At 40.1% G+C, this 26467-nt stretch overlaps 1 protein-coding gene across 2 annotated transcripts; it reads left to right on the forward strand.

The window, feature by feature from the left end:
- Positions 1-26080, forward strand: LOC139370891 (sodium- and chloride-dependent GABA transporter 2-like). 2 transcript variants are annotated; one of them, XM_071110753.1, is made up of 15 exons: positions 1-142; positions 7525-7733; positions 9413-9547; positions 10795-10935; positions 11291-11381; positions 11522-11654; positions 11766-11900; positions 13773-13876; positions 15677-15801; positions 16006-16118; positions 16301-16438; positions 16780-16882; positions 19349-19449; positions 21207-21377; positions 25084-26080. In XM_071110753.1, exons 1-15 carry the CDS (start codon positions 102-104, stop codon positions 25243-25245), a joined length of 1902 nt encoding a protein of 633 aa, XP_070966854.1. In that variant the 5' UTR covers positions 1-101; the 3' UTR covers positions 25246-26080. The 2 variants fall into 2 exon arrangements, with proteins under 2 accessions (XP_070966854.1, XP_070966855.1); XM_071110754.1 differs by having other exon boundaries at positions 6-142; positions 9478-9547.
- The last annotated feature ends 387 nt before the right edge of the window (positions 26081-26467 follow it).

Raw genomic sequence — 26467 nt, forward strand, 5'->3', positions numbered from 1 at the left:
AGAGAGCTCTGCCATACAGTAAGTTCCACATAGGCAAATATAGTGCAACATTCAAGTCATAAAAATAGGTTGTGAATGAAGTTGAGAGGCATCCAGAGGAAATGCTTGAAGAATACTGCTCATCTACAAAGCGTGGAGAATGGTGAGCACTACAGATTTCATTATTTTCTTTGAGCTAGATGTTTTGGTAACACTTTATATTACAGTGCCCTTATTACAGTGGAATTATTCCTGTAAGTACAGTGCAACAGTATTGTAATTACTCATTATTATACCGTACTTACACTGTAATGTAAAATGTAACAGATTTTCTTGACGTGACCCTCACCTGAAGGTCACTGGATGTGTGTACACTACTTTAACATAATTACTGTGTCATTAACATGTTATTTCTTAGTAAATGGCTGGTCATTTATGTGCTGTAAAATATAGTTTGGACACACCTACTGTACTCATTCAAGGGTTTTTCTTTATTTTGACTATTTTCTACATTGTAGAATAATAGTGAAGACATCAAAACTATGAAATAGCACATATGGAATCACACTATGGGCCTTAAAGAGGCCTTGACAGAATGCTTTTATTTAAATCATATTTAATTGGCTGAAGTTTTAGATTCCATCCACAGTCATTAGGCACAGTCCATCAAACTAGCAATTGTTGATCATGCAGATATGTTGAAATACTGCATAATATACAGCATATTTTAGACTGTTGAAATCAGTGGACTTTGGTATGAGGTAATAAAAAATATATATTTGTCAAACTAGATGTAACATTATCACTCTCCATTACATTTCAATAGTTTTGCAAGAACTCTACATTAGATGTATTATGCCCCCCTTTCCAATTCATTTAAGTGCTCGTGTTCTGTCACTTCTCTATCCTCTATCCATTGTAAAGTCATAATGCAGAGAGTTCATTTGTTCACATTCCACAAATCTATGCCCCTTCAGCATTCAATTTTTGGGCAGCAGGTAGCCTCGTGGTTACCGAAAGGTTGCTGGATCGAATCCCAGAGCTAACAAGGTAAAAATCTGTCCTTCTGCCCCTGCCCCTGAACAGGGCAGTTAACCAACTGTTCCCTGGTAGGCTGTCATTGTAAATAAGAATGTGTTCTTAACTGACTTGCCTTGTTAAATAAAGGTTAAAGAAAAAGCCTGCCTGCTGCTGTCGCTTTCACAGAGCAAATATCCTCCTCTTCCCCTCAATGAAGGAGCCAGAGCTAATAGCTCCGCCACACACACACACAGGCACATGAACACACACACACTCCAAACTATCCACATGGGTTAGTTCTGGGAAGGGCATTTGACAGGGAGAAACGCAGGGTCTAGGTTTGCTTCCAATGAAAGGGACCAGAACAAGTCTTCCTTAATGGAGAAGTGGACTACTACAACAGACTTCATCCTTAAAACATCTTCAGGAACGAACACTTTTTTCAATTTTCGCCAAAAATGACAAACCCAAAACTGCCTGTAACTGAAGCAAAGATGTGCATATTCTTGGTGCCATTTGAAAGGAAACACTTTGAAGTTTGTGGAAATGTGAACGGAATGTCGGAGAATAACACAATAGATCTGGTAAAAGATAATACAAAGACAAAAACAACCGTTCTTTTGTATTTTATTTATACCATCATATTTGAAATACAAGAGAAAGGCCATGATGTATTATTCCAGCCCAGCTGCAATTCAGATTTGGGCCACTAGATGGCAGCAGTGTATGTGCAAAGTTTTAGACTGATCCAATGAACCATTGCATTTCTGTTCAAAATTGTGTATCATGCTAATCGCATTAGGCTACGTTTGCTCAATGTCCCGCAGGGGACCCACCGACCCTGAAGAAGTTTTAAGGTACTCTCTCTCTCTCTCTCTCGCTTTCTAGTCTCCTCCATTTCTACCAAGAAACATTTTTAGACTGTTTATCACTGTTTGTATTTGAAATCTAGCAGACTTGGCAGGTGGGGGCTGTGATAACACCTAGACATCTCCCTGGTTGTATAGAGAGACAGAGACAGACATGAGGCTTCAGACAGTGGTACTGTAGCTTTCTCTCTTTCTCTTTCTCTCTCACTGTCTCTCTCTCTCTCTCTCTCTCTATCTGCAGTCAGTAGCACTTGTTATAGGCACGGAATGAAGGCCAAAGGCTGGAGGCTCAGCAGTGCCAGTGAGAGCAGCAATGTCTTCCTGTTTTGTGCAAGTCTAATAAACGTAGAAGTCCTCTTATCGCTTTCTTTCGATTTGAAAGCAGAATTACTGGTTGTTGAGGTAGATATTATTTTCATAATTAAAGCTACAAACCTTAACAGAAAAAAAGAAACATGACAGTAAGCTAAAATATTAGACAGAGACATGAACAATGGACCTATAAAATCTAATTTATTTATCATGCCCTTTTTACATCAGCATATGCCACAAAATGCTATCCAGAAACCCTGCCTAAAACCCCAAACAGCAAGCAATGCAGATGTATCCAATGCATGGAAGAAAGGGGCTCATGTTTTGCTGTACTAGACCTTCCCTTTTTCCCTCTATTCTATTTTTCTTGACAGTTGTGGTGGTTAATTTCTTTTCTATCAAATGAGGAGGGACAAAATTGTCACACAAGTCAGAGTTGTATTTAAACTAAATCTTTATTAACTTATTTAAAAAGGTGCAAGTCAATACAACACACACATATAAAGTGAATCGATTGAGTGCTCTATGATAATAATGTCTGGTCGACAAATTCGTTGAGAGCCTCGAGATAAAGGTGCAAAGGTCTTTTATAGCCAAGATACACCAACTTCAGTCCACATTACAAACAACAGATGTATGGAATGGGTCACAAGGTAAATGTTTGTATGAAAGGTACTTAGAATTCACAGCAGACAGTATCTGCTGTAAAAACTATTCTCATTCTGTAGAAACCAGGGTCTGGCCCCGAGCCATCTCTCCCCGCTACCCTATAGAACAGAAACATTAACTCATGCTCTGGAATGCGGTATCGCCCAAAGACATTGTGAATCTCCTGTCAGTGTTAAATCTCCCAGAGGCCCACTTTCAGTTCACACAGACACAATATAGTTATTACAAACCTTCTATTCTGCTGCATAAAACAACCATTTGATGCAATTACAGTATTATAACATAATCTTACAATTTTGCTCTCACATTCCCCCATTTTGGGAGTCCTCTCAACTTAAAAATAAAACTACAAGATTTAAAAACATTAATTCAGATGAAAAAATGCCAACATTCTTCATAAAACAAGAAGCATAAAAGCAATAATTCATTGCATGAGTTGCTGCACGTGACCGGCTGCTATAGCACTGGCTCAGCCACCTCCCGAGAAACTTAGCACTCTCTTCCATTTCATCCTCCAACACTTATTCTAAGTATTCTAAGATTTTGTCTGGGTAGGTCATGATACACAGTCACCTGCACAAACCCATGAAGAAAAACAAAAGATGCATACAGTTTGTACGATTCAAGGCTATATCTTCATAGACAGTGGAAATCGAATATTAAATGCTTAATGCAGTGCATGCAACAATGGAGTTTAATAAAATAAGCCTTAGTTATTTATCACACTCCAATGGATCTGCATGGTGGGAACAAAATATGTCCATCCGAGAAACTAAAATTAGCATATCTTGTTGGACAAATCCAGGTCGTAACTCCTGGTTTAAGTAAAACATTATTCCGTTGGTGCCTAATGAACATGACCCAAGACAAGCATCATGATTCCACTATTTATAAGGCAATGCCTATAGATCAAATAGATTAGGATCAGTTTCACTCTCCGGATCTGTTCTCCTCTCTATTCACCAGGGCATGCTGAGAATATTGTCAATATCTTTAGTTCATAACAGCAATCAAAAACAATCAATCCATAATAAATTAATTGCTTCACTCGTATAATTATTAACATATTAAACTCAAATCAATCCTTCCGTTTTAAAAAGCATTCAGTTCAGAACAACAGTTTAGTTCAGTTCATATTTGATTCAGGAAATCCAGACAAGCATTGACTATATGATAAATTATTACTTTTACCAATTATTCGAAATACTAATGTCTAAACATATGTCAAAGAGAATAACAACACGTTTTATTGAAACATGTATTTTTTCAAATGGGCTTATACTCCCCATCACACTGTCAACTTCATCGCAGAGCCACAGGATCAGGAAATTAGACCTATAAACCATTGGGAGAAATCCCAACAATCCAGCAGTCCTAATCTGATGAGATTTGTATCAAAACAGAACAGAACAAACAACACAAAAATACACTCCTTCACATATCACGCAATACACTCCTACATATCACTCAAGGCGTGTAAACTTCAATCCAAAACCTCAGATGACTGTTACCTCCCCCATTTTGACACATAACTCCCAATGTGAGTAATGTGTATAAAAAACACTACTACTGGTTAAAAATAAAACAAAATAATTTCAAATTAAAAAATCGAACTAGAATCACTACCCTTAATAACTCCATAAAGAAAATATTTGTACCCATATGGTCATAGGAAAAAAGACTTAAGACAGCCTACCCTTAGTCAAAGGCAACACCCTCTCCTTCTTCACTTTGGTCCAAATCACAAATATGGCTAAGAACTATAAATGTCATCATAATTATTAATATTACAAATGACCTTCAAATCAGTATTACAAATTACCTTAAGTGTCATTATCCAAATTGCTTTCCAATGAGGGTGATCAAACCACACTGGAAAGTCAGGACAGAGGTCAGAGGTCATACAAACCCTTCCAATAAGTGTTTCTTACTATATTAGACAAATTAATAAAAACAGTCAAGTATTTCATACATTTCGTGTCCCAGGTTTCCAGTAAGTTTCCAGTGTATGTCTTATAAAATAATTCACGTGTTCAATTAAAACTCAGAAAATAAAAACTTCATAAAATTCCATGTGTGTGTGTTCCCCTTTAAGATACCTTAGCGCGATACAAATGGAAAACTCACTAAACCCAAATTAAATAGAACACTCACAATGAATCAAACATAGTATTTTAAAAACACCAACAAATAGTCATGAGAAGTGTGTTGTGTGTGTGTATTTGAAAATCTTAAGGTAAAAACAAACAAAAATGTTAATTAATTTGGTAGTTTACGGCCTCAATTTCACTCACTGCTCTCCCCAAGACCATAGTCTCGGGAAACATTCCAAAGAGAGACAATGAAACCCCCATTCTCCCAGAACAAAATTTCAAAATTTAATTAGCATTCACTATACTAATATCATAATCAGTAACCCAAATGTTTATGATAATGATACGTCCATTGTACTCCCTCAAATCATTAATTGTTTGTTTTAATGTACCCCAACGTTTATGTGCGCTTAATTTAGCATGTATCTCTAAATATTCACTGTATTATATGACTGGTCTCTCTTTTCCACAACCATATAACAGTATCCTGGTATCCTTAATAAATGTAATACTTTTTGTTCTGTCGCAAATGTAGTCAATTTCTCAGCGTAAGGAATCAGTAATATTTGATCCCAGGCATCTATTAAAAAGTCTCCCTTAACATACATACTGTAGGGGACTTTACAAGTCCAAGAAGGAAGAATCCTACTCAAAACACATCACATAGTATAGTGTTTCATTAAGTGGAATTGGCATCTAAAATAAACAATTAACAAACCTGTAACCCCTTTTCAGTAATCTAATCATTTCAACCTGTTGCATCTTTCAGTAAAAATATAAACCTCTTGTTTAACAAATCTAGATCCTTCAAAAAGTTGGTGCTGTCTCATCAGCGTAATAGTCAAAACGAACTGTCGCCAACTCTTAGTTATGATGTGGGCTTGCCCCAGGGGAAAGGGGGATACCTAGTCAGTTGTCCAACTAAATGTATTCAACTGAAATGTGTCTTCCGCATTTAACTCAACCCCTCTGAATCAGAGAGGTGTGGGGGCTTCCTTAATCGACATACACGTCTTCGGTGCCTGGGGAACACGCGGTTAACTGCTTTGCTCAGGAGCAGAATAACAGATTTTTACCTTCACTAGGCTAACTGCCACACTGCCGCCCAAGGATCAATACGGTACATTAATGATCTGCCTTCTGTCTGTACTGGGTCTGAAGTTCAAACGTATGCAGATGATACAGCGATATATGTGCATGCAAAGAGCAAACAGCAAGCTGCACAAGAACTCACTACTGTAATGGTCCAGGTTACAAAGTGAAAAAACTGTCTGCATGTTCCTCACAAAGAAGGCAACTGATGCCACTGAGACAGATGTCTATGTGTCAGGGGAGAAGCTCCAGGTTGTATCACCTTGGCATCATACTTGATTCCAACTTCTCTTTTAAAAAGCAAGAGAAAAAGTTAACTCAAATAACCAAATTCGACCTAGCTAATTTCTGATATATCCGAAATTGTTTGAGTACAGAGGTGACAAAACTGCACTTCAAATCTATGATACTCCCCCACTTATCATGCTGCTTGACTAGATGGGCCAAAGCTTGCTGTACAACATTAAAACCCATTTAGTCGGTCAGCAAACACCACCATGCTTCACTGTGGGGATTGTGTTATCGGGGTGATGATAGGTGTTGGGTTTGCACCAGACATTCCTTGATGGCCAAAAAGGTACATTTTTGTCTCATCTGACCAGAGTACCTTCTTCCATATGTTTGGGGAGTCTCCCACATGCCTTTTGGCAAAAAAGAATGTTTGATTCTCGTTTTCTTTATGCAACAGCTTTTTTCTGGCCAGATAATTCAATCTCCGCTGTGGAGCTTTGCAGCTCCTTCAGGGTTATCTTTGGTCTCTTTGTTGCCTCTCTGATTAATGCCCTCCTTGCCTGGTCCGTGAGTGCTGGTGGGCGGCCCTTTCTTGGCAGACTTGTTGTGGTGCCATGTTCACCTATTTTTTAATAATGGATTTAATGGTGCACTGTGGGATGTTCAAAGTTTTTGATATTTTTTTATAACCCAGTCCTGGTCTGTACTTCTCCACAACTCTGTCCCTGACCTTTTTGGAGAGCTCCTTGGTCTTCAAGGTGCTGCTTGCTTGGTGGCACCCCTTGCTTTGTGGTGTTGCAGATTCTAGGGCCTTTCAGAACAGGTGTATATATACTGAGATCATGTGACAGATCATGTGACAGTTAGATTGCACACAAATGGACTTTATTTAACTAATATGTGACTTCTGAAGGTAATTGGTTGCACCAGATCTTATTAACGGGCTTCATAGCAAATGGGTTGAATGCATATGCACCCACCACTTTATAGTTAAAAAATATAAGTTATTTTTTAAATTTCCTTTCACCAATTTGGACTATTTTGTGTATGTCTATTACATGAAATCCAAATAAAAACAATTTAAAACAGGTTGTAAATGCAAGTTAATAGGAAAAACGCCAAGGAGGGTGAATACTTTTGCAAGGCACTGTATGTAGCTGGTCATATGTGTGTCCTTATACTGTCTTCATAACACACAGACTATGTTAGATTAACGTGTGTTCACCGCATAAAACCAACTTTGTCTTTGTCTTCCTCAGTGTTTTGGAAAAGCATAATGATCCCAATTTGAGGTTCAATATGCTTTCCCAGCAGGAGATGGGTCTGGTCCATCCTGTCCCTGTGCCAAGCACCCAGACAAGGGGACAGTGGTCCAGCAAGCTGGAGTTCCTCCTGGCTGTGGCCGGACAGATCATAGGCTTGGGGAATGTATGGAGGTTCCCATATCTGTGCTACAAAAATGGAGGAGGTGAGTCTCACATCACATCTTTACATGGTCATACAATTAAACACACATTAAATATATGGCAAGGTGAGCCTTTGTCTTTTACATTATCAATGCAAAAGAGCTAGTCACGTCATTTAACTTCATTGTGGTGGAGACAGTACAGGGTTGTTCTTTTCATATCTTAGGATAATATTGAAATCACACAATTACAAGACGGTAATGGAATAATCATTAAAAGATGTGCAATCATGGCCTGATATAAACATGTCAGTGGTTGCTATAATATTATAGGGATATTTACACACTAGGGCTAGATGTTATCAGGTGGGCACTATAATAAAAACAACAGTGCATGCCTTGGTGCACAAAAGGCACCAAAACCTTCTAGGTGCTTCCAGAATCTCTATACTGATATGCACATCACTACTGTACAACATTTTGTTACACTCTGATAGAAATATGCTATGGAGAAAACGTGCCTCTCTGACATGTAGAATTAGGAATCAGGTCGACTCTATTCATGGCCTTTCTATCTGCAATGTTCAATGATGTTAGGCTACTGAACGTGTCCCAGAAACCCCATGATAATATCCCTAACACTTACATGCCAAATGGACGCACAACACTTCAGGTGGTAGCTAAGTCCGTCAGCTACATAAACAAATATTTGCGTTCCTGTGGTTAAACTCTAATATAATAATTGATTAAAAAAAATTGTATTTTTCGATACATTTCTTTTTTAAATGACCATATTTGTAAATGATATCATAAATAGGACTGGTGGAGTTATGTCACACATGCAGCTAACACAGACATATGTAAATGTCTACTCTACCCAAAATTACAACCAAGTAATTGCAGCATTACCACAAAAATGGAAGAGGCAAGTGGAAGGGGCATAAAGTAAGGAACTTGTCTGTCGGCCCTGCCTTAAAGACCAAAATTGGTTAAAGAAAATTGTGATAAATGAAAATATATACCTGTTTCATTTAAGGACCAGAAAATTGACAGCTGTGCCATATAAATTGCAAAATAGTTGGGAAGAGATTTTCGATGTACCTATTCCAAGGCACATGGTTTATGAAATGACACGCAAAATGACACCGGATTCAAAACTTCTAATTTCTCAATTTAAATTACTATGCAAAATTATTGCAATGAATAGAATGTTATATATATATATATATATATATATTTATGGGGGATGCAATCTTCCCAGCTCTGCAGATTTTGCTGCGAGGAGGCAGTCATCAGATCATTTATTTTGATACTGTCCAGATGTAGCTCTTTTTTGGTCACAGGTCCAAGAATGGCAGAAGAATTGCAACATTTACCTCGATCTAACGCTGCAGATAACAATACTCAGGGATTTGAAAAGTCATAGTCAATCGATCAATAATTTTAGCAAAAAATGTTATCTTTAATTTACGATCTGTCGAAACTCTGAGAATAGAAAGGTTCAGTACTTTGTGAAGCATCACAGGACAGTTGAAAAATATATGGCAAATAGAAATCCAATATGGATGGTGTTAAGAGATAGATGGGTGGGGTTGAATGGAGCTGAAGGTTGGGAATAATAATAAGATGGCTTCGGGGGAAAGAAAATGTGTCCAGTGAAAAAATAATCAAGTGAAGTGAAACATTAAGTTATGGTCTTGGGCCATATGTTTAATTGTGGTTTAACTTGTGTTGTTCGTAAGGGGTGTTCTTCATCCCTTATGTGCTCTTTCTGTTCACCTGTGGCATTCCACTCTTTCTCCTGGAGACCTCCTTGGGCCAGTACACCACGCAGGGCAGCATCACCTGCTGGAGGAAGATCTGCCCCCTGTTTGAAGGTAAATGTCAGAGCTCATTTTTTATAAGCATCAATGAGTAAGCCTACTGATTTAGAATCAGGCCCCCTCTGTCCATATAAGCTTACTCATTATGATCTAAAAGGCTAATATGAACCTAGATCAGCCATCCATGGGATGGCAGGTAACCTAGTGGTTAGAGCATTGGGCCAGTAAACGAAAGGTTGCTAGAACTAATCCCCGAGCTGACAAGGTAAATAAATATCTGTCGTTCTGCCCCTGAACAAGGCAGTTATTAAACCAGTGTTCCGAGGCCATCATTGTAATTAAGATTTTTTTCTTAAATGACTTGCCTAGTTAAATAAAAAAAATCCCACTGGTATGCTATATGAATGTGGCCACGGGGTCTTGTTGTACGTATTGCATCCATTTTAGGAATTAAATTGTCAGTGTTTTTCTGACAATTGATGGCATTTACTTCCTAATGTAAATGCCATATTGTGGAAATAGACGTGAAAACCTGATAAGTAAAGATTTGATAGTACTATAAACTGTTCCAAAAGAAAATATAACATTCAGAGGGACTGTAGACCAAACTTGGTCTGTTTATTGTATTTGTGCTCGGGAAAACTCCTAGCTGCAATATCAAAACTTGAGAAAGTAGCATTGTAATCCAAAGCAATGTCAATATGATTTAAATTGGTATTCAGCACATAAAGTGAAGGTTTCTGTCTGGATTCTTTGTCAAGAATGTGCTGGTTGAGGGTGACATATAGGGCCAGACAATTAGCCATAATAGGTACAATATATGCACAGTACATGCAGGCTTTTCCTTCTGTAAATGATATCACACTATTGCATTTGTAAAAGACAATCCACCATGATTTGAATCACATTGCTTCACCAGTTTGAAACAATATAAGGACACATTTTAGATTGCTTGGGGGCGATGACTGGTCTGTTTCTGACCTGTTTTAACTTCAAAAATGAAAAAGGGGTTAAAGTAACAAGACATTTCACTCAAGTTATTGGATGAAGCTTGGATTAAACATCAACAGTATACCGAATGCTCACACTAATTCATTAGCTATTTCATGATAGAATAAGTGACAGTCCTTAATGTGACATGACACGTGCATTCAGGACACTTGTCTTGTGTTCAAACATTCACAAATGTCTGTCTTGTTGGAATGGCACCATCCTTCATTAATCAGGGTTGATGGCATTGAAAGGAGTCTCCATGTTTGTCTGTAAAATCTCTTCCTCTTCCTCCTCATCTTCCTCCTCAGGACTGGGTTATGGTAGTCAGGTGGTGGTTCTATATTCAGACATCTATTACATCATCATTCTAGCCTGGGCCTTCTTCTACCTCTTCTCCTCATTCAGCTCTGAGCTCCCCTGGGCCAGTTGTAGAAACAGCTGGAACACAGGTATGTACTTCAGTGTAGCCTGAGTGCCAGTCTGCTTGTGCTGTCATACCAACTGCTTGTCATTCATTGTCATAGCAAACCTGTTTGGATTGACAAGGATAGCAATGGAGTTGGCATTGCAAAGAGCACAAACATATCTGAGACCAGGTTAACTTCAGTGTGTAGACATGTTGATGGTGACATAACTTTGTTATGCCCAAAATATAGAACGTATCTTAAATGTATGGACACTACTTCAAACTGAGATATTCTGTTTTTGACAAGTTAGTTGTATTTTTGTAAATGTCTCCTTATCCAGGAAAGATTCAGAGAGTTCTGAGACATGCTTGTTATTGTGTAATTTCCTCCTAACCAGCAACTTGCATGGAGTTTGACAGAAGAGTAGTGGGACATCTAAATTGGACAGTAGCAGGAAACGCAACATCACCAGTGAGAGAGTTCTGGGAGTGAGTACACAAAATCATTCAAATTTATCAACTCCTTATTAAGTCCTTATAGATGGAAATCATGGCTATGTGCCTTAGGAGGCGCAGAGAGAATGGTGAAAAGCAAGTGGTGGGATTGTAACTCAAAATTTGATTTTCAGGAGAAGAGTTTTGAATCTCACAGACAGTCCAAGCAATCTAGGCAGTGTTCGCTGGGAGCTGGCTCTGTGTCTTCTACTGTCATGGATTCTCTGTTACTTCTGTGTCTGGAAAGGAGTGAAGTCTACTGGGAAGGTAAAGGGGGACTCTGCCATTCAACCTGATGACACCATGAATGCTATAGAGTTGTTAAGATGAGCCATAGACTGAGTGAAAGTAATGCTGGTCTGGTCCCCCTCCCCTCAGGTGGTCTACTTAACTGCCACCTTCCCCTATCTGATGCTGGTGGTGTTGCTGGTCCGTGGACTCACACTGCCGGGGGCAATAGATGGTATCAAGTTCTACCTCTACCCAGACCCAGCCCGCCTCACTGACCCACAGGTAGGAACACACTTTACTGTATAATTTGTGTTCAGGTGTAACAAAAACTATCAGTGCATACTGTAGTGATTTGTGCGGGATAGATGGTAATGTTTCTGCCGGTGTTTGAATGCTGGTCAACATGACCGAGGGCAGCAACCATTACCAATGGCCCAAGAGACATAACTCCCTTGGTGGAACAGTTTGTGGTTTTAAGAGCATCGGATTTATTTAAAAAGAGCATCTGATAAAAGAAAATAGTCTGATTTTCAAAGCAAATGCATTTCCTGTTGACTTATTATAGTTACAGTGGCAAGAAAAAGTATGTGAACCTTTGGAAATACCTGGATTTCTGCATAAATTGGTCATTAAATTTGATCTGAACATCATCTAGGTCACAACAATAGACAAACACAGTCTGCTTACACTAAACACACAAACAACTATACGTTTCCATGTCTGTATTGAACACACCGTGTAAACATTCACACTGCAGGGTGGGAAAAGTATGTGAACCCTCGGATTTAATAACTGGTTTATACTCATGTGGCAACAATAGCCTCAACCAAACTTTTTCTGTAGTTGCGGATCAGACATGCACAACGGTCAGGAGGAATTTTTGACCATTCCTCTTTACAAATCTGTTTCTGTTCAGCAATATTCTTGGAATGTCTGATGTGAACTGCTCTCTTGAGGTCATGCCACAGCATCTCAATCGGGTTGAGGTCAGGACTCTGACTGGGCCACTCCAGAAGGCGTATTTTCTCTGTTGAAGCCATTTTGTTGTTGATTTACTTCTTTGTTTTGGGTCGTTGTCCTGTTGCATCACCCAACTTCTGTTGAGCTTCAATTGGCGGACAGATAGCCTTACATTCTCATACAAAATGTCTTTATAAACTTGGGAATTCATTTTTCCGTCGACAATAGCAAGCTTTCCAGGTCCCGAGGCAGCAAAGCAGCCCCAAACGATGATGCTCCCTCCACCATACTTTACAGTTGGAATGAGGTTTTGATGTTGGTGTGCTGTGCCTTTTTTTCTCCACATGTAGTGTTGTGTGTTCCTTCCAAACAACTCAACTGTAGTTTCATCTGTCCACAGAATATTTTGCCAGTAGTGCTGCCAGTAGAGATTTCTGTAAGTCTTTAGTTGACACTCTAGGATTCTTCTTAAGCTCATTGATCATTCTGCGCTGTGCTCTTGCAGTCATTTTTGCAGAATGGCCACTCCTAGGGAGAGTAGCAAAGTAATGAACTTTCTCCATTTGCAGACAATATATCTTACTGTGGACTTATGAACATCAAGGCTTTCAGAGATACTTTTGTAACCCTTTCCAGCTTTTTGCAAGTCAACAATTCTTAATCTTAGGTCTTCTGAGATCTCTTGATGTTTGAGGCATGGTTCACATCAGGCAATACTTCTTGTGAACAGCAAACTCAAATTTTGCGACAGTTTTTTATAGGGAAAGGCAGCTCGAACCAACATCTCCAATCTAGTCTCATTGATTGGACACAAGGTTAGCTGACTCCTGATTCCCATTCACCTTTGGAGAACTCATTAGCCTAGGGGTTCATATACTTTTTCAGACCTACACTGTGAATTTTTAAATTCTGTTTTCAATATAGACAAGAAAAAAACAATAATTTGTGAATTATTAGTTTAAGCACACTATGTTTGTCTATTGTTGTGACTTAGATGAAGATCAGATCAAATTTTATGGCCAATTTATGCAGAAATCCAGGTAATTCCAAAGGGTTCACTTACTTTTTCTTGCCACTGTACAAGGTCAAAATAGGTATCATTTGAATTTGCCTCAAACACCCTGGGATGAGACAAGTGTATAAGAATTGTGAAAATATGAAGACTATTGTGTCGCTCTCTGGTGTGTCTCACAGGTGTGGATGGATGCTGGAACACAAATCTTATTTTCTTATGCTATCTGCCTCGGCTGCCTGACTGCTCTTGGCAGCTACAACAAATATGAAAACAACTGTTACAAGTGAGTGGAAGAATTACAGTGGGGAGAACAAGTATTTGATACACTGCCGATTTTGCAGGTTTTCCTAATTACAAAGCATGTAGAGGTTTGTAATGTTTATCATAGGTACACTTCAACTGTGAGAGACGGAATCTAAAACAAAAATCCAGAAAATCACAATGTATGATTTTTAAGTAATTTCTTTGCATTTTATTGTATGACATAAGTATTTGATACATCAGAAAAGCAGAACTTAATATTTGGTACAGAAACCTTTGTTTGCAATTACAGAGATAAAACTTTTCCTGTAGTTCTTGACCAGGTTTGCACACACTGCAGCAGGGATTTTGGCCCACTCCTGCATACAGACCTTCTCCAGATCCTTCAGGTTTCGGGGCTCTCGCTGGGCAATACGGACTTTCAGCTCCCTCCAAAGATGTTCTATTGGGTTCAGGTCTGGAGACTGGCTAGGCCACTCCAGGACCTTGAGATGCTTCTTACGGAGCCACTCCTTAGTTGCCCTGGCTGTGTGTTTCGGGTCGTTGTCATGCTGGAAGACCCAGCCACGACCCATCTTCAATGCTCTTACTGAGGGAAGGAGGTTGTTGGCCAAGATCTCACGATACATGGCCCCATCCATCCTCCCCTCAATACGGTGCAGTCGTCCTGTCCCCTTTGCAGAAAAGCATCCCCAAAGAATGATGTTTCCACCTCCATGCTTCATGGTTGGGATGGTGTTCTTGGGGTTGTACTCATCCTTCGTCCTTCGTCATCCTTCGTCTTCCTCCAAACACGGCGAGTGGAGTATATAAAACTCTATTTTTGTCTCATTAGACCACATGACTTTCTCCCATTCCTCCTCTGGATCATCCAGATGGTCATTGGCAAACTTCAGACGGGCCTGGATATACACTGGCTTTAGCAGGTGGACCTTGCGTGCGCTGCAGGATTTTAATCCATGACGGCGTAGTGTGTTATTAATGGTTTTCTTTGAGACTGTGGTCCCACCTCTCTTCAGGTCATTGACCAGGTCCTACCGTATAGTTCTGGGCTGATCCCCCACCTTCCTCATGATCATTGATGCCCCACGAGGTGAGATCTTGCATGGAGCCCCAGACTGAGGGTGATTGACCGTCATCTTGAACTTCTTCCGTTTTCTAATAATTGCGCCAACAGTTGTTGCCTTCTCACCAAGCAGCCTTGTGCAGATCTACAATTTTATCCCTGATGTCCTTACACAGCTCCCTGGTCTTGGACATTGTGGAGAGGTTGGAGTCTGTTTGATTGAGTGTGTGTCTTTTATACAGTTAACGAGTTCAAACAGGTGCAGTTAATACAGGTAATGAGTGGAGAACAGGAGGGGTTCTTAAAGAAAAATGTCTGTGAGAGCCGGAATTCTTACTGGTTGTTAGGTGATCAAATACTTATGTCATGCAATAAAATGCAAAAGAATTACTTAAAAATCATACAATGTGATTTTCTGGATTTGTGTTTTAGATTCCGTCTCTCACAGTTGAAGTGTACCTATGATAAAAATTACAGACCTCTACATGCTTTTTAAGTAGGAAAACCTGCAAAATCAGCAGTGTATCAAATACTTGTTATACCCACTGTGTGTACACAAATAGTAAATGTGTCTTGCTAGATAAAATGTGCAGGCAGAACGTTTTCTCTTGCCTGCAAAAACGTCCCGTGCACATAATTCTTTGGAGGTTGGGTTGAAGAAATGGTAGGGTATCTGGAAAGTGTGATGATCTACATTTTGTAGGTCATTTGGATGCCTTCGTGTTGTGACTAACAGGGACGTGAATGTCTTTTTAGGGACTGTGTGTACCTGTGCCTGTTGAACAGTGGAACCAGCTTTGTGGCCGGTTTTGCGATCTTCTCTGTTCTGGGCTTCATGGCTTATGAACAAGGGACAGACATCTCAACAGTGGCCGAATCAGGTAAGTGCTGCATCAGTGAGATACGAATGAATGAATTAATTAATTCATGAATAAACAAATGTACCAATGCACAAACAAGCAAATTAACATACCCTTGTAAGTTCTGGTTTGTTACAAGACAGGTGTCTTAGCATTTCAAGGATCTAACTATTCCCTCTGCCCCTGAGAGTTCAGTAATGAGTTTACCTGTATTGCTGCATACAGGTCCTGGCCTGGCATTCATCGCCTACCCTCGTGCCGTGGCCATGATGCCATTACCACAGCTTTGGGCCATCTTCTTCTTCATCATGATAATCCTACTGGGTTTAGACAGTGAGGTGTGTTAGTGTGGTTCTGAAGGCCTACGGAATATTTCCTTAGTGAAGGATAATTACATAACCTACCATAGCCAATAGTTGCTACAATCATCACTAAACTAATGGATGTGAAACTGTGAAAGAGTAGCTAGTATTTAAAAGTACAGAGTTTCCACTGAACTTCCCCATCATCTCTCCTTCAGTTTGTAGCTCTGGATGCTTTGGTGACAGCTATCTCAGACATGTATCCCTCCATCTTCCTGGTTGGCCATCGGCGTAAAATCCTCCTCCTCATCATCAGTGTGGGTAGCTTCTTCATTGGCCTGGTCATGGTCACAGAGGTGAGAGGTCATTTGAAGTCATCATTCTATAAGGATATAGGATATAAAATATAGAATTTCAAGGCCATCGTTATTAGATCAATCATGACAGTAACCAGATACATGATGGATAATGCACCTCCCAAGTGATCTGTTTCAACATATCCCTGTGTTTCAACATACCTCCTCATTCCGCAGAATTGTTGGTTGATTCCACTTATTCCGTAAGCGATTGGGCTGCTGGACACACCTACGATCATTGTCTGAGTGTTTTGTAGGCTCTGGAGGTAGATTATAGTCTTATTGTTGTGCTCAGTAAGACTGTACCTTATACTTTCTTTCTACCCCTCCTTTATTTGCAGGGAGGCCTGTATATCTTCCAGCTGTTTGATTACTATGCATGCAGTGGGATGACTCTGCTTCTCTTCGCTATACTACAGTCAGTGTGTATCAGCTGGGTTTATGGTGAGATAGCCCGGCCTACTCCCAGTGTCGCTTAGGGCCCGCAACCACTTTTGTTCAATGTCAGTCGGGGTCAGCTACCATGGTAGAGTTTGCTAGGTAAGTTAGTCTAGCCAGCTATCTAAACCTTGTATTATATTACAAACATTTATGAAGGCATTTTCATGTAAGTTATTAAGTGTCACCACTATCATTGTAGGTGTTATGAAAACATAATAGTAAAATATGGTCAGTGCTATCAGGGATCCTTGGGATGTCCCTACCTTAAACTTAACCCCTCCCTTACCCTAACCCTTACCTTAACCATTTTAAATGTCAACTTCAATGGAGTAGGATCATCCCAAGGATCCCTGATAACAGGGATAGCATGGCCCCATTCCATCAATCCCAGATAATCAATCACAGAAACCCTAATTGCAGGTCAGCTTCCCTCAGAATGTTTCTGTTTCCAAGCTGTTCCTCTGGCACACATTGCCACTTTGGACATTGATGTGAAACAACATCTCGTTACTTTGGGATTATAAGGTTCTGACATGTTGTTCAAAAATGAGTTATTCACATAGAGTTGCTCTTTAGGTGGTCCTTTACATGTGAGTCCATTTACAATGACAAAATGAAAAATGGGAAGTTCTATCTATGCAAACACCTTTTTTCTTGGTGCTTTAAGGTTCTATATGCAATCCAATCACACAATGCTGGGTTGTCAATAACAAATAGTTGTATGTAAGTAAGGCGATATACTTGAAAACAGGAGTACATCACCAAACAGTTCTGAGATCTGGGACTTGGAAAAATACTCATTATCTCAAAACTATACATTTTGCAGATAGAACTTTATAGTCCTGAGTCCTCGGTGTGAACAATTTCTGGTTCTGGTTCTGGTTGTAACATGTACGCTGGGAGTCAGGAAGCAAGTTCAGGGAGTGAATTTAATAACTAAATGAACATAGAATAAAACAAGATGGGTAGTGTACAGACATGAACACTGGAACAGAAACAATAACACCTGGGGAAGGAACCTAAGGGAGTGACAGATGTAGGTAAGGTAATCAAATCACATGTTATTTGTTACATGTGCTGAATCCAGTGAAATGCTTATTTATAAGCCCTTAACCCACAATGCTTTAAGAAGTTAAGAAAACAAATACAAATAAGTGTTAAGTAAAATATAGATAAGTAAAAATAGAAAATAAAAGTAACAAATAATTAAAACAGCAACAGTAAAATAACAACCAAGGCTATATACAGGGGGTACCGGCACAGAGTCAATGTGCGGGGGCACCGGTTAGTCGAGGTAATTCAGGTAATATGTACATGTAGTTAGAGTTAACAGCAGCGTAGAAGAGGGGTCTGGGTAGCCCTTTGACTAGCTGTTCAGGAGTCAGGAAGGTAATGAAGTCTAGGTGACAGGTGTGTGTAATAATGAGCAGCCTGATTACCTAGAGCGCCAGTGGGTATACGTGACAGTACCCCCTCCCAGAACGCGCAGCTTCAGTTGCAGGACGCTGCCCAAAGGAACGATCCCATGGACCAGGAGCGGACTGGTTGTCTCTGCTGAGGCACGGGAACCTGTCGAGCAGGCTGAGTTATGGGAGCCTGCCGAGCCTTCCGAGTCTTGTGAACCTGGCGAGCCAGCTAAGACATGGAAGCCTGACGAGCTAGCTGAGGCATCCTCGGCCGGCAGCGGCACCCAGACCCGACGTCACCGACCAACATAAAAAAACTAAAAATACTCCCTGATGCTCCCCTTTGGTGAGGCGTTATTCTGTAAAGTGTACGCTGGGAGTCGGGAAGCAAATTCAGGGAGTGTATTTAATAACTAAACATAACAAGAAACACAGGTAGCATACTGCCATGAACACTGGAACAGAAACAATAATGGGGAAGGAACCAAAAGAAGTGACAGATATAGGGAAGGTAATCAGAAAGGTGAGGATGTGCAGGTGAGTCTGATGAGGTGCTGGTACGTGTAATGATGGTGATGGGTGTGCGTAATAATGAGCGTCGGAGGGAGAGAATATGTGACACTGGTTCTCTTTTTATATTACTTTGATTTTTTTCACCACTTTTTCAGAAGAATGGCCATAACATAAGCTCTTATTTTCTAAACAAAGAAATACAGGTACCTTAGACCAGTGTTTCCTAAACTCGGTCCTGGGGCCCACCATTGGGTGGATGTTTTGTTTTTTGCCATAGTACTACACAACTGAATCAAATAATAAAAGCTTGATGATGAGTTAGTTATTTGAATCAGCTGTGGGGGGAACAGGACCGGGTTTGGGGAACCCTAGTTAGAGCTGTTGTCCAGGTTTCCTAATCTGTAATTGTTTAAACCTGTCTGTTACTTGGTGGTTTGAGAATGTTTACCTGGGTATTTGACAGACCAACTGTGTATTTGACAGACCAACTTTTAAACCCTTTTATTGACTGCTGTTATTTTGAGTCCCTGTTGATATGTTTACTCCACAGGTGCAGACCGTCTGTACGATAATATAGAGGACATGATCGGTTATCGACCATTACCCATCCTGAAGTACTGTTTGAAGTATTTCACTCCAGTCATCTGCACTGTAAGTTTTATTTATTTACACCCCACTGTCAACAGCAAATTAATTTGTTATTTGTCCAATAAAAGTTATAGTAAACACGACATTTACATTGAATATATTAGGCTATTGTTATCATTAGCACTAGCATAGGATTAACATTAACATACATTACTGTTTAATTTAATTTCACATATACAGTAGCACTCAAAAGTTGGAACACATCTCATCATTCAAGGGTTTTTCTTTCTTTTTACTATTTTCTACATTGTAGAATAAGAGTGAAGACCTCACGACAATAAAAAAACACAAGGAATCACGTAGTAACCAAAAAAGTGTAAAACAAATCCTAATATATTTTTGATCTTAGATTCTTCAAATAGCACCCTTTGCCTTGATGACAGCTTTGCACACTCTAGGCATTCTCTCAACCAGCTTCATGAGGAATGCTTTTCCAAGCCCACACCCCCCACACCATCACACCTCGTCCTCCATGCTTCACGGTGGGAACCACACATGCGGAGATCATCCATTCACCTACTCTGCATCTCAGAAAGACACGGCGGTTGGAAACAAAAATCTCAAATTTGGACTCATCAGACCAAAGGACAGATTTCCACTGGTCTAATGTCCATTGCTCGTGCTTCTTGGCCCAATCAAGTCTCTTCTTATTATTGGTGTCCTTCAGTAGTGGTTTCTTTGCAGCAATTTGACCATAAAGGCCTGATTCACACAGTCTCCTCTGAACAGTTGATGAGATGTGTCTGTTAATTGAACTCTGTGAAGCATTTATTTGGGCTGCAATCTGAGGGGCAGTTAACTCTAATGAACTTGTCCTCTGCAGCAGTGGTAACTCTGGGTCTTCCTTTCCTGTGGAGGTCCTCATGAGAGCCAGTTTCATCATAGCACTTTTCTGCAACTGCATTGTTTTTGCAACTGCATTTTAAGAAACTTTCAATGTTCTTTAAATGTTCTGCATTGTCTGACCTTCATGTCTTGAAGTAATGATGGACTGTCATTTCTATTTGCTTATTTGAGCTGTTCTTGCTATTGTATGGACGTGGTCTTTACCAAGTAGGGCTATCTTCTGTATACCACCCCTACCTTGTCACAACACAACTGATTGGCTCAAACGCTTTAATTCAACATATTAACTTTTAACAAGGCACACCTTATAATTGAAATGCATTCCAGGTGACTACTGTACCTCATGAAGCTGGTTGAGAGAATGCCAAGAGTGTGCAAAGCTGTCATCAAGGCAAATTACTACTTTGAAGAATCTAAAATAAATTGATTTGTTAAACACTTTTTTGGTTACTACTTGAATCCATGTGTGTTATTTCATAGTTGTTTATGTCTTCACTGTTATTCTACAATGTAGACATTGGTAAAAAAAATTAAGAAAAAACCTTGAATGATTAGGTGTGTCCAAACTTATTACTAGTAATGTATTTTTAATTGTTCCAATTTCATTAAATGTTTGTTACATGTAATCTTTTGTTTCAACTATAATGCCTGATAAGCATCATCAACAGGGGGAACATATTGGATGTGCGCCAGCTCATGCTTTTTATTAGACCATTATAAATGCTCCACCAGAAGCCTGACCTAAACGTACTGGAGAAACTATAACATTGATCTTAACCTTATCTTGTTCATCTCTGTCCTCACTCAACCCTCACTGTTACCCTAATATGTTATAATTAGTACAATGCTATCAGAAAATACATTGTGTTCTTTAATGTTTATTTTACAACCTCCATCCATATCTTTTGTTCTAGGTTACATTTGTCTTCTCCTTGATAAAGTTAGCCCCGCTGAAGTTCAACAACACCTTTCAGTATCCTTGGTGGGGTTCCGCCCTTGGCTGGTGGTTCACTCTCTCCTCCACCCTCATGGTTCCTCTATGGATGGTTTACATCGTGAGCGTCACTCCTGGTACACTGCGACAGGTAAATAGGGACATCATTTATTATGTTTCTGTAGAGTTTCACATTGCTTGACTTGGGCAGGAGCTCTCCGGAGCTGAGTACCAGCAACTAAAATGTTTAACAGCTTGAGCTCCTGTTCCTCTTATAGAATATGTTGGGGAATAATCAGAATTAGTTGGTAACATAGGTAAGATGTTTTATATTCATCATATGTTTGTAAGTTACTTCTCATCAGAATGTGTTTGTATAATACTGTGGCGGGGTTGCAGTATCTGTTCTATGTTGTTACGAATCCCTTTTGGCCCGACAGTCTAGGGGGGATGGTAATGAGACGCGTAACATAACTCATGCAAATTATAATTGTGACAAAGTAAAAGTGTGAACGTAATAACCACGACAACTGAAATCTACCGTCAAACTCAAGGTTTATTTGATAAACACACGGTAATGGGGGGAGCAGGAAAAGGGGCTGAGCTGGACCCAAGGAAAGAAACAATAAGTATTCAAAACACCCCTAAGCTAGACTAGCCTACTTTAACAACAGCTAACTAACTAACCAAAAATACAGTGGGTGGTCCGCCCAGTTCTAACTAGTGTGTTTTAACAAAGTTTACCTACGGGTAGTGTATGCCCATGGGCGACTTGTCTTGGTTTCCCCCTTTTCCCACCAGCAACAAACAAACACCATAACCAAAACAATACTCACAGGAGATGACAAAGTGATTTGGAGGTGCTCCAACAAAAGGAGAGGTTTAAGACACAAAGAGAGAGAGTCGAAAAACAGAGATCTACAAACATGGCATTTACAAAGAGATTGAGCTACTGCCATCTATGAAGAACAGAGATCTACCAACATGGCATTTACAAAGAGATTGAGCTCCAGAGCAAACAAATGATGGGGTTTTTAAACCATGGGGAAGGAACTGTGATAGGGTAGGAAACAGGAGGAGGTGTGTCTTCTGATTGTTGATTGGATTGTTGACTGATTGGGGAGTGATGATTTTCACCTGTGAGGGGAGACGGAGAGAAAAGAAACACACACAGGATACACACACAGGATACTTGTATCCGTAACACTCCCACCCTTAAAAGAGCAACCCTAGGGGGGATTGCGATCACAGTATTACAATTAATACTCACAACAAAGCAAACAACCTTGCAAAACATACAAAAATCATTAGACACAAGACAAAAACTGGTTACCCGATTTTGTCTTCGGTAACGGTCCGACACAATCAACCACCACATGCTCAAATGGTTCACCTATGACAGGTATTGGACAAAGAGGAGCGGGAGGAATAACCTGATTTGGTTTTCCTGTTATCTGACAGGTGTGGCATGTCCGACAGAACTGTGCCACATCTTGTTTTAAACCAGGCCAAAAGAAATGTCGAAGGATCCGATCATACGTCTTTGTAATTCCTAAATGACCAGACCACTGGTGATCATGAGCAAGGGATAACACATTTTGTCGAAAGGCTGTAGGAATCACTATTTGGTAAACAGCATTCCAATCTCCACCCGCGTCAACATGGGATTTCCATTTACGCATGAGGAGATTACCATCAATGAAGTAAGCCACATTCTTCTTCTTCACCTCTTCTAACGAGACAACACTAGAAAAACATTTAGCAAGTTTGTTGTCAACCTTTTGGTTAGCAATCAGCTGCTCACGAGTGACTGGTAACTGTATTGCATCAGCAATAAGTTCAACGTTCTTTGATTCTTTCCTGGGCTGTTTGTCAGAGGTGATCAGCTTCTCAGAGGTATCACACAATCCATCCTCTTGATCATCCTCTTTGAACAGAACAGTGTTCAACAAATCTATCACGTCACCCTCTTGTAGTGCCTGAGCACGAGTGACAGCACAAGCGGGGAACACATGTGGATAACTCTGTGCCAACTCATTCGAGAGAGAGTGGTCACTTTTATCCAATACTTCCAATACAGGTACTACCTTTCCTCCGGCAATATTGTTACCCATTATAAAGGTCACACCTTTCACTGGCCACTTAGGACGTACCCCCACTCTGAATATTCCACTGATTAACTCAGAGTGTACTTTCACAAAGTGCAATGGCACTGGGACTAAACCCATTTCAATACCCTGCACTAACACACTGGAACCACAGTATGTATCGTCAGATAAGGGCAACACATCAGACAATATAAACGACTGCGCCGCACCAGTATCTCGAAGGATTTTAACCGGACGCTGAGACGCTTTGTCATTCGTTAGGGACACAAACCCCTCGGAAATGAATGGTTCATAACTGCGGTCGGGGACTGAGACTTTCAAACTACAGTTACCCTGAGGCACCTGTTTTGTTGCAGACCTCACAACCGTACGAATTAGAGCAACACCGGTTGGTGGCTTGGCACGAAGAGGCATCCCTTGTTTGCGTTTAAGCATGAAGCAATCATTGATCATATGTCCCACTTTATGACAATAGAAACAGGAACGCTCATTCTACTGCCGTGCTTGATATACTACTGCTGGCCGACTAGGGCTAAAGGTAGGAAACTCAGTGGTTCTACTCTCAGTTTGAGCCGAAAACACACTCTTGTGCGTCAACACAAACTCGTCTGCCAACACAGACGCTTCTGCCAGGGAGGATACTTTCTGTTCGTTTAGATAAACTACAATGCGTTCGGGTAAGCAATTTTTAAACTCTTCCAACAAGATTAACTCCCGGAGAGAGTTGAAATCAGTTACCTTACTAGCAGCATGCCATTTATCAAACAGATTTCCCTTGTCTCTAGACTAAGTTACTTGGGCAGGAGAGAGGGGAGAGGTCAAGCGTGTATCTCTTGGCTCCACAATGTCTGTGTGCCAGTCAGTGTGTCTCTGTGATCTTGTCAAGATAGGATGGATTTGATATATGCCTGTTGATATGGAGGATTGGTTTATGGTTCTGAGTTTGAGAAAATAACATAGTTTAGGAGACAAAGCTGAACGATAAATTATGCCTATGCTGTCTGGCTATGTGTGTCTTTGCTATAAAGGATATTAGTTGCAATGTGTAAGGGGCTCTCAGAGAATTCATTGATAGACACTTAATTGATCTGAGTCACAGGGTTGTGATAGAGCTCATATAATTAAAGATGGACTTTGTGATAACTAACTCTGACTTGTGTGTGGTTTGCTCTCATGATTTGCTAAATAGAGGACATTTCCACAACAAATATTAACTCAAAAGTATTGTGGAGCTCCTGCACCTAATTGTAAACAATACCGGCACCAAACATGAGTGCCGGCAACTGTCTCAGCCCAAGTCAAGCACTAGAGTTTCAAAACAGAAAAGCATCTCAAAGTGGTCCAAAAGCAACAAATTCAAGCAATATATCTTAGGTAGCCTAGCTATAGCTAGTTACATAGGTTGGCGATAGAGGCTAAGTCTTTGAGTACATTCTCCAAAGATGGAGCAATGGTCATGAGAGACCATGGTTAATTTCTCACTATCAATTCCAAACTTCAGATATTTTAAAAGTTGGCAGGTACCATTTGTGTTGTTATCGCTAGTTATGTCTCTATTTATACAATGATCAGATCCATTACCCAAACCCCATTTACTCCCCAAACACACTGATGATGATGTTTCTTCTACCAACTAAGAAAAGAAGTCAAACAATCAACGCTCTGCAAACATCACCAGTTATTTTATGTCTCAGTCCTTTGGTGGTCTCTCTTTGAAATGCTCCTCTGTCCTCTTTATTGATTCCTCAGAGACTGTCCATCCTCACCACGCCGTCAAAGGATCTCCCCATGACCAAGGCCCAGAAGAATTCCCTCCTGGCCAAGCAGTCAGAGCAGGACAGACCCCTGGGGGACACAGAGATACCAGCCTGGGGCCACAACCTGCTAGACAGAGACACTGGCCCCCTGTAGAGACACTGGCCCCCTCTCTCAGCTACCATCCCTATAGGACTAGAGATAAGCAGGTCCAGGCAGTCACTCAAGGTCCTGACATAAACAATACAAATACTTCCCGTTGGGTAACAGAGACTTATGTGACCCTTCACTTGGCCTGAGAGGCTTAGAAAAGTATAGTACAGAACATAATCCACCCCATGCCTTTTTCTTGGGAGGGAGATGTGGGTGTTTCCAAAACACACACTATTTCCTGTATGAGAGCTGATGAGACGTAGAAGCACTGGTTATGGGAAGTCTTGGTGTGAAAAAAGAGATGCGGTCATTCTGTTTGGCCCAGAAAACCCTGAATTAATAGAATTGCAGGTCAATCTTTCTGACGCATGTCAAAATGAGGAGAAAACATATTGAGTAAGGTCCGGCACAAAATATGGACCTTTGCACTTGTCCTTTAATTAACCAGGACTGTGGTCGTGGCAGAGTAATGGATGAATGGATCAAACACCTGTCACACAACATGGTGGAAACAAAAACAGGACATTTATGCTATTAGTCCCTGTTGGTTAACTGAGTCTGTATATACAAGTGAACAAACAATTTTTTTGAAGAAACATTTTATCTTTGGGTGGGTTTAATAATCATATACCTTTATAGTTTTTTCTACTACTATGTAATTTCTTAAGACTTTGTGAAGAATGACATTTGTGAAAATTGTGAAAAAAAATTGAAAATTGTGAAAATTGATGGTTAACGAGAAGGGATTGTGGAAATACATATATAGTAGAAACACTGTAAAATACTGTGATAGGATTTGATGCCAATATCAATAAACTTATCAAACCTTGTGCCATGATTTATATCTTATTTTTTCCACCCTTATTCTTTGGAGTATGTTAAATTAAAAGTGTAATTCGCTGCAGAAATATATTCAGGTGTCACAATAATCAGAGACCTGCGGCCCATATTCCTAAAGCATCCTAGAATAGAAGTGATGATCTAGGATCATAGAAAAGGCTAAACTGAACCTAGATAAGCGCTCCTACTCTGAGGTAATTGAACAGAGACATCGTTATTGCACTGACTATAAATAAGTTTCCCCCACAGGGTACAGACAGTTTTCTATAGCCGAGCTGAAGACTAATACAGGAGCAATGACCTTCTATGAGTTACAGATAAGACCAGTAAGACCAGTTAACAGCAGTTATCATTAGTTCAGGCTAAACCAACACAGAGCACACCC

Source organism: Oncorhynchus clarkii, chromosome 17 (genome assembly GCF_045791955.1).
Source record: "Oncorhynchus clarkii lewisi isolate Uvic-CL-2024 chromosome 17, UVic_Ocla_1.0, whole genome shotgun sequence".
NCBI classification, from domain to species: Eukaryota; Metazoa; Chordata; class Actinopteri; order Salmoniformes; family Salmonidae; genus Oncorhynchus; species Oncorhynchus clarkii.

Bases quoted from the DNA above. Each gene is read 5' to 3' on its own strand.
- LOC139370891 (XM_071110753.1), top strand. From the start codon at position 102: ATGCTTGAAGAATACTGCTCATCTACAAAGCGTGGAGAATG. The intron at 9,548-10,794 runs GTAAATGTCAGA...CTTCCTCCTCAG, and splicing joins GATCTGCCCCCTGTTTGAAG to GACTGGGTTATGGTAGTCAG. The intron at 15,802-16,005 runs GTAAGTGCTGCA...TGCTGCATACAG, and splicing joins CTCAACAGTGGCCGAATCAG to GTCCTGGCCTGGCATTCATC.